This window comes from Amphiprion ocellaris, chromosome 5 (genome assembly GCF_022539595.1).
Source record: "Amphiprion ocellaris isolate individual 3 ecotype Okinawa chromosome 5, ASM2253959v1, whole genome shotgun sequence".
NCBI lineage: Eukaryota > Metazoa > Chordata > Actinopteri > Pomacentridae > Amphiprion > Amphiprion ocellaris.
Window position 1 is genome coordinate 26,831,634 of NC_072770.1, and position 9,610 is coordinate 26,841,243.

Sequence of the window (9,610 nt, forward strand, 5' to 3'; positions counted from 1 at the left end):
TGCAATATTTTCTACAACTGTGAAGCCATTGGTGACGTAAATGCAGTCAACATTAAGGTGATCAAAATTCAGTGAATTTTCAACTGATCTCGGCTGAACTGCAGGCTGTGCATAAACAGAGCACATAGGAGACAAGTATGGAAACAAATTAAAAATGCAAGAAGCTACATATCTGTAGTATGTAGAGTCACCTTTTTTTCAGGACAGAGAATTTACAAAACAAGCTTCAATGAGTTTCAGCTAGTTCTAAATAATAAAGTCGTCAGTGGATTTTTTGTTGCTTTCATTCTTTATTTGTTTTTTTTAAACTTACCAGTGACAGCCATGACATCTCACATATAACGAGCTCTAGTAACAGTTTACATGTATGCAATCCATTGCAAATGTAATAAAGTGAACACTATGGCACACAATATATATATATATATATATATATATATATATATATATATATATATATATATATATATATATATATATATATATATATATATATGTACATATATATATAACAGAGGAACAACCTCACCATAATACAGACAATTAAGCTTTGCTGGTGAAAATAACTGAATCAATAGTGTGGTTGGCCAAGGCTGACAGCGCCGAAAAATTCTTCAAATACTCTCTTTACATTTACTGTCATTTACATTTTCTGCACTGCGAACACGGAAACACATACTGTACATCCAAAACAACAAACGTGTAAAAATAAACATACAAAAAAGATTCAGTTGATTACTCAGCTTGGTTCATGATTATTTGTAAGTTTTATTTAGGAACATATCACCCCTTAATAATACTCTGTAGAATATTTTTCTATTAACAATTCCATTTACACTGAAAGAAAAGCATTAAGACGTTTGATCCCCCCCCGCTTGAACATCAAGCCTTGGGGCCAGATGTATGTATCTGAAGGAGTCGAAATGCTGGATGTTTTATGGGCGACAGCATGTAGTGAAGGCTGACTGAGCAGCTTGGGAAAGCGAAGGGAGGGCCGGTGCTTACGTGGTGGAAGTCTGTGTGATGCTCCTCTGACTGTTGGTGCTCTTGATGGCAAAGGTTGAGGAGTTGCTCTTGTGGCTGGAGTCAAAGTCACGCTCACAGCGGCACTGGGATGACTTGAGGTAGTGAGCGGAACAGCACAGAAAGTTCTGCCTGAGATCCTGGAACAGATGCCCGGCGAAGCACATGTAGATCCAGGGGTTACAGCAGCTGTTGAGGCTGGCCAGCAGCATGGAGATAATGAAGGGCATGGCTGCATGAGAGGAGAGGGAGAGACAAGTCACTGTGGTGTGATGATAAAAATGAAAGATTTATCCTGAGCCTGGATTGAATTCCAGCTTGCTCTCCTCTGTGTAGCTTTTCATTCTCTCAAATCAAGGTTTTGGTGGCTGGCTCTAAGTGTATCTACTGCAGTTCTTGTCATGCATAGCGACAAAAAAACATCTACACACTTCCTTAGTTTGTGCACACACATTTTTATCTTGTGAGGGTTTCCCAGTTTTGCAAAGCAGACATTTGACTGGTCGCAGGAGGGACAGCACAAGTGCAGTTAATGATGGAAGAATACCGTTAGGTATCCCAGTGCATCATAATAGCAGCCAAGATACACAACATCAGAGCCTCCCCTAACTGGAATTCAGCCATCATTAACCTTCCGAAGCCCAAAACAGTCTGGCAGGTTTGAAAAACGTATTAACAATAAAAGATTATACCTTTAATCAGAGCCAGAAACTGTAAAAACAGAAAGAATGTTCAGATCTCAACCTTCCAACGGTCCTTGAACTAATTAACTGTGCAGTGTGGTTCCATCGGGAAAAATAAACAAATCTAGGTCCAAACTCGTGATATTTCATCAAACCCACTTGTTTGCACATATCAAATATAAAAAAGTTAGTCAAAAACAAGCTGTCTACTCTAAACAGAATCCGTAAACAACATTTTAAAAAAATAAAGAAATTTAAATTCAATTTTAGTTTTATTCTATTAATATTTATGGCATTTTAACTGTGTAATACTACAACTCAGGTATTTTTGAGTTCTCCGTGGTTATTCTGTTTCCATCGAGGTGCAGGACTTTATATCGCAGTGAAAATGAGCCCACAGTGGGCAAAAATGTGAAGTGGAGCAATAAGTTCAGGTTAATACACCTGTGTTTGTCTGCAGGGGGAGAAAGTTCAGCCACTCTAGTGATGTGGTTGTTGGGATGGTGACACTGGTCAGTTGGTCAGTTCACCATTTTGATCCAGACGGCAGTATTTCTGACTAACAGAAAAGCTGAGGATGAATTTTGATAACTTTCAGCTGATTTTTCATCTAGAACCAACTTAACACAGACTTTTGCGGTTATTAAATAAAATGTTAAAAGTATTTGATTAGAATTAGAATGAATTGTTGCAACTTTGGTCATTTCCAGCCTCGGATCTTGTGAAATTACCACACAAACCCTTTCCAGAAATTTGGTTCATGATTATATACTTGCAAAACCAGACATTCTCATCAGTCACAACCGTGTTAAGAAGTATTTAACAAATGCTAGCATTCTAAGACTCTATACACACAAAATGATACTTGAAATGAATGGACAACTAAATAGGTTCATATTGTGCTCATTCTACCATCATGCTGATGTTGGATTTGTCTCAAAACACCACTGTGTTGCATTTTAGCTTCACAGAGCAGGCAGCCTACTTGTAAACCCATTTTGCAGGGAACCTTTCTCTCCCTCACAGTTTACCTTTTGCCATTTTCTGGCAAAATAGAATCAGTTACAAGTTTCAGTCACACAGGTATACAGACAATTAAGCTTCTAGGTGCACAGAGTTTCTCAGTTATTGGAATCATAGTCTAAAAGCAGCAAAAACATGAAGCTAGCAGCTTGATCCTTTCAATAAAATTCACTGAGGACATGCACTTCAGAGTTCTCTGAGAGAGGAGACGGTTTCAGATGACAAGAAGTGCAAGAATGAGGAATGACCACGAAAAGACTGGAAATAGAAACCAGGTCAAACAAGCAAGAAAGCGCACATTTTATGCGTCTCGACTGGTGCTGTGGTGATACATCACACTGTGGAACCTGCACTAACATGTTGGATGACATTTACACTATGTCAACTCCACCATCCAACTGACATTTCACAAATGACTTTTGGATTCCTGTAATTGGTTCACATCCTGTATTTAACCTGTTCATACTGATTGCTTATCTTTCCCCCAGTCTGTCTGCTCTGCTGCTATTCACATGTTGCCTCTAATGACGGTTCCTGAGCTGCAACAAAAATTAGTCAGTGTTGATGATCTCTGGAAGAGCGTGTATGTCAAACGCATGATTAATAAGAATTGATCATCAGCCATTAAGGGTCAGATTTATGAGACTAAAACACGAGTTCATCTGAGCGTGGATCATTCAGTTACCCTTCTCTCTCAGTGTCATATGTTTAATCATCTAATATTCAGCAACTGCTCGAATACAGAGCATAACCTGGTGCTGATTTAAATAATAGGGGGAACGATCACATAAAAAGCTGAATTAGCTTCTGGTGTCTTTCAGAGGGAGATGATGAATCACCCTGTGAATGAAAAGACAGAGTAATCATCCCCTGGGTGGTACATCTGTCTGTCAGAGCTGGTACTGACCAGCCCAGAAGACTCCTGAGCAATTCATTAATGAGAGCACACTGATTCTTCTTCCCTGGGGTAAACAAGCATTAGCAGCAATCTCATTAAGGGATATAAGTGATATTTAGAGGTAAAATTGCTTTAGGGTTTTTTTTTTCTTCTGTTGTCACTTCTTGTATGGACACTTTACAGAAACTGACCTTTCTGAAATGTAACACTTGGAGATTGAGCACCAGGCTTTGAGTTTGTGATGCAGTTAAATCAAATCGATCGTATACCGAGTGTGAGTCAGCATCTGAGGCCACCAGACTCAGCGGGGAGATGTTTGTGCTCACCATTTTTGGGGCGAGGGAAGGAAGTGCGAGTGTCTGAGGCAGGGTGTAACCTTCAGCTGTTTTTGTCCTGCACATAATGAAATCTGCCTGGCTGTTAAATCACAGATGCAACGAACAAACCTTAGAGGGATGGGGGCATGTTACTGACATTTGCAGAAAATCCTCTAATCTGGTGTTTAAAATGTTAAGCTTCCTATTGGTGAAAGGGCCCGGCTTCTTCACATACTCATGTTGTAATAAAACCAATATCATCACAGTTTGTGAAAGCTTGAAGGGATGGTGCAGTTTAGCTCTTTCCTCATACAGATAAAACTTGCTGAAGACATTGTTTTCAAGGTTCAAAATTTCCCAAAGAGAGGTTTGCTTCAATTAATAATTAGTTTTCTTGACAAGAGTAGATGAGAAGATTGATACCTCAGTGTTGTCATTTCTGTCCACATGAAGCTCCAGCCAGCAGCGGGATGCCTTCGCCAAACGTAATGACCAGAAACAGAAGCAAACAGCTAACCTGGCTCTCCCCGAAGGCAACCAGCACTGCCAAAGCTTGATAATATCTCATTTGTTTAATCAGTGTAAAAACTAAAGTGCCAAAATATGAATTAATTGATTTATATGTGTTTGGTGGCCAGGTAAAGGAAACTCCAAACAGTAACTGATGTCAGGTAAAAAAATAAACAAAGCCAGAAATGTCTTTGGGCAAAACCAGGTTTTAGCTGTTTCACCCCATTTTGAGTCCATCTGTCCCTCGTGCCCTATTATACTCAGCTAAGCTATCCAGTTGCTGCTTGGAGACTTTTTATTTACAATAAAGACTTTGCAGTGGAATCAACCTTGTATCACCTAACTCATAGCAGAAAAGCAAACACATTTTACAAAGTATCTAAGTATACTGAGCTAAAACTAAACACAGCATGTGTTGTTTTGTTCAGTTCTAATCATTCCTTTTAACGTAGGAGAATCAGTACTTGTTGTTCCAACACATAACATCTTTACAACTGAATGGACGTCATGAAACAACCAAGCACATGGAAATGATAATGGGCAGATAGAGAGTGTGGTCATAGTCCAGAAATCACAAATCAAAAGTGTGCCGGGTATGCACAGTGCAGGGAGTTAACGAGGTTGCTGAAGCTGCTTGTAGAACGTTGTCCCACGGTTTCTGAAGGGTTTGCAGAAGGTAACAGACATTTTAGAGGACAGAATCATGTTGCCAGACATCCAGAGCTGTCTAAAACTATTTATTAGACAACAAATGGTGGAGCTGCAGACATTTAAGCTCCTGACAGCCCTAACTGACACAGAGCATCCATGGGTTCTCATTTGTCATCTGTGACATCGTGCCATTGAAGAAAGCAGCATTTTAAGGTGGACTTCTATAGTTACGAGTCAAAAGAGTGTCTGTGTGCAGGTCACATTATCTGATCATTGTCCTTTACAGCCACACCTGATAGGGTGTGGACAAGCTCAAAATATTTTGGTTTACAAATGGCTAAATTTAACCCTTTTCTAAATAGAACCATAATAATTCAATATTTTTCCCCCATCAGAAAAGCAGAACATTTGCATGCTGGTTTCATATTTTTGCTTTGTGTCTTTCTTTAAACTTGATCAAATCAAAAATCCAGTCGCTGATTGTTTGTAGGGATTTGTATTATCTAGATATCAGCCATAAGTTTGTAAGTTATCTGACAAAAGTAATGATTCCATGTAAATAATTCATTTCATTTAATCTTTATTTTCCACTTTAACAAAAACAGCTCTACATGAGCAGTCTGTGTAGATCTACAACCAAAATTCTAAACAAATGCTTTAAAAGCTTACTTTATAACCCGATATGAAACTTAAACTGTTTATCTTTTGTTGACATTTGCTGTTTGAATGTTGGGAGCGCACTGTTGCCGTGCAGAGATTCCTGCTTTTGTCTGAGCTTCCTTTTCTAAGGCGTCTGGTGTGGACTGACTTCTGAGCGTGATGCTAATGGACACTTTATCTGCACACACACAGATGACACTCCAGCCTGTCTTTTGTACACAAACACAGGCACGTGTCACTGCCAGTTCTGCCTTTTCTGAGTGCTGTTCACGTTCAGACATCAGCCTCCTCCTCCCTCCCCTGATGCAGCCTCTGCAACAGAAAATTAATCATTTTCTGTTCCTTTCACAGGCTGGAGCACTTTTGTTTCTCTGATTCTAGTGACTGTTAACTCTGAATACCACAGTGAGAGGTGGTGTCAGTTAATCAGTATTACATTAAAGCACCAAGCAAAATCTCTTCCCCCTCCTCTTAATTGTCAGTGTGCTGACAACTAAGTGTAAATAGTTGGTGCAAACAATACAGTTTGAAGAGAATGACACACAGTGATCCAACTTTTATACAAACCCACAGCATTCAAAGGAGAAAAAACAAAGCACAACACCAAAGGATGTCTGTGCTCATCAGGAAACTTACTCACAATATTTCCTTTTGCATTTATAGCATTTATGTAGTTTCGTTCATTTCAGTGTGTTTAGTAGAAGGAGTCCTAATAAGGAATATTATGAAGCGATGGAAATTTGAGAAACAATTTTCGTTTTGTCTTGGGAATATTTCTTTTCATTGATGAGATGCAAACATATTATTCTGCAAATTAAGAGGAGGATTTCATTTTCCTTTTCCACTTTTCCAGTAAGACGGGCAAATTACACCCCTCTCAAATGAAACACACCTTTTTTTTTCCTTTCACGAGGCCTACTTATTTCTATTTCGATATAATGAAAGGCAGCACAGAGGCAGTTTCTTTCAAATGTGCCTGAACAGTGACACATTAAATGTTGTGTTGTGATGTGGGTGTGGCCATGGTCCAGCAGATCAATAAGCACACAGACCACCTACTGTAGATTGCTACTTAGCTCCTATTGTGGTTAAATGTCAATGTTCCCCACGGGCACAAATAAAAGCTGCTTGGCGCGCGGTGGCGCACACTAATTTGATTAATGATTAGCCGTCAGTCGTCTCCGCAGCGCAAGAAGGGTCAGAGGAAACTTGGAGAATTGTCCATGCAGCTTTTGCACTTTGAGGACCCGATCACTCATGATTTTCCCAATGCACGACATGTGTAATATAATCAAAGGTTTTAGCATTTGTGGAAACAATAAAACATGTGAACTCATTTTTAATGTTGAATTTGCAAATCAAAATGGAAACAGCATGCTCTGATAACATGTTTTAAATTCTCTTTAACCAGTGAATTGTTATTTTTCTGGTAAACTTACTACTTGACACAAACACAAAGATGTCATGTCTCGCATACACTTCATGTTTAATCAGATTGATGAAACTGTTCAATCTTGCTTCAACGTTACTGTTTTGTGTCAGATCTCCTGCACAGTGATCGGTAAACTCATCCACACCGCACCCCGAGTTGCTTACCCTGACTGGAAAACAGCAGAAACCGATTCTAATTGAGCCAGCTAGACAACGTCACAATCCAAATCACAATAAAAACTAGGAGAACACAATATCCTCTTTCTAAAATGCGTTTTTGTCGTCTCAGTCTGCTCCGAGTGGTTCAATTCGTCTTCAAGAGCACTTAATGCGCAAAGCAAGAAAGATTAGCTGTTGAAAATCTACTTCCATTTCCACTGGGCAATAGTGTCTGGAAAAATGTGTTAGAGGATGAGCAGCAAGTAGGTGTTTTCAAATGTTTCAAATGCGTAAAGACATGTGGAACAGCTTTTGCGCACTGGCGCGCACTCGGTAACATTAAACTTTGGAATTCAACTTACCCTCCCGGGGTGCTGCTGGATCCCACGCAGACCACATCTGAACGGAGAAAAAGGGGGTCCAACAGACGATATAAGCCACGACGATGACAAAAGTCATTTTCACAGTGGTTATCTTCGCCTTGGAGATGAGCTTCACGCTGCTCACTCGGGCCAGCGTGTTGCCTTTGGAGGTTTTGGGTGTCAGGCTGATACACCGCTCCCGTCTGGTTTTCATTTTAAAGTTTTGCCATATTTTGAAGCTTATCAGTCCGTAGCAAATGCTCAGTATGGCCACTGGAATGATGTATATGGTGAGACTGATCCATGTGATATAAGCTTTGGCTCCCCAAGGTTTCACAAAGTCGCCCCAGCAGTCGTACACTCCTGATCCGGCCAAGCCGACCTCTCTCAGGGAGAAGATGAACATCTGGGGGATGCTGAAGAGAAGACTGAGGATCCAAGAAATGAGCACATAGAAACGGTCTTTTCTCCTGTGCAAAGAGCGGAGAGGCTGACAAATCGCCAAACACCTGTCTACGGACATCAGAACTAACATGTAAGTGGAGGCGAACATCCCAACGACCTGCAGGTATTTTACCAACCTGCACAAAATGTCCGGTCCGTAGAACCGAAATGTGATGTCCCAGATAAGTTGAGGGAGAACTTGGAATATAGCCACAACTAGATCTGCGATGCTCAGGTGCTTCATGAAGTAATACATGCGGGACTGACTGTGTTTGGTGGTGTGGATGGCCAGCAGGACGCACAGGTTCCCCGCCAGCGCCAGAAACAGCACCAGGGCGAGCACAGTCACCTCCACCTTCGCCACCTCTTCATTCCGCTTCAGAGGGTTGGTCTGGTTCAAACCGCCGGTGCCGTTGATGAGACTTGAGGTACTTTCCATCGTCGCAGTCTGATCCTCTGCAGATGCGTCAGGGTTGTGCACTCATGCGATGATTGAAACAGTCACCTGGAGGATCTTAAGTACCAAAGTCTTTCTCACAGGCGTCCTCGCAGGTGACAAGACGAAGAATGAGAAACGAGCAGGCTCAGGATATCGTTGTGAACTGAGAGAAGAGTCACTTGTTCCTCTTGAACCTCAGTCTCCCATGCTTCCCAAAAACAGAGGGGGCGTGAGAAAGGAGCACCTGCTGTCTAAATATTCTGAAACGTCTGATAAGATGTTAAAGAAATGATATACAGTATGGACCTGCAAAACAACTACAAGAGTGTAAAAAGAAAACATGAATCTGTCACCTCACTGGTAATTCTCCAAAATCATAATATCTCAAAGAATTGAGAAGCTGTGATCTGGAAAAAAAATGTTTTCGAAATTAAACCCTGGAAATCAAAATATGTGAGAAAAGTGAGAGGAAAAAGGTGCAAGAAATAGAAAGCTCCATCACCGTCTCTGGCAAAAACTGGAATGGCCAACACTAGAGCGCATAAGCCCCTATTATAAGGTCCCCGGTTCAATAATGACAGTAACGCATCAGCACCACTAGGTGGCAATGTGCGCTATTCATCAGTCCCATCACTGTTCAGGCAGCAGCAGCAGCAGATCTGCTCAGAGCCTGAACCCCCAGGATCTGCTCCAAATTATAGCTCCCATTTTTGTAACCAACCAACCTCATCTGAGAAGATTTTTGTTATCAGATTTAACTGGAGTAGAATTACAAAGTCCTTCATACTGAACCTGGGAAGAAAACAGTGGCTGCACATTGAAGAGATATGAAGATATTTTCATATTGTGCAGAAAACAAATCCACGTTGAGATACTAAAATATTCTTTATTCTGCTGAAGACTTGAAGGGCTCCTAGAGGCACCAAGACTACTGAGTAAATAACTCTTCAAAAAAACAAAAAAACATGGTCATTCATAATGTCTAAATAACTGAGAGGCAAAATGTGAGT

At 40.6% G+C, this 9,610-nt stretch overlaps 1 protein-coding gene across 1 annotated transcript; it reads right to left on the reverse strand.

Moving 5' to 3' along the window:
- Positions 1 to 480: 480 nt before the first annotated feature.
- On the reverse strand, positions 481 to 9,339 carry oxtra (oxytocin receptor a). The gene is made up of 2 exons (XM_023280703.3): positions 7,718 to 9,339; positions 481 to 1,255 (listed from the first exon to the last, which is right to left on the reverse strand). The coding sequence occupies exons 1-2, from the start codon at positions 8,598 to 8,600 to the stop codon at positions 1,002 to 1,004; spliced, it is 1,137 nt and encodes a 378-aa protein (XP_023136471.1). The 5' UTR covers positions 8,601 to 9,339; the 3' UTR covers positions 481 to 1,001.
- Between the last annotated feature and the right edge of the window lie 271 nt (positions 9,340 to 9,610).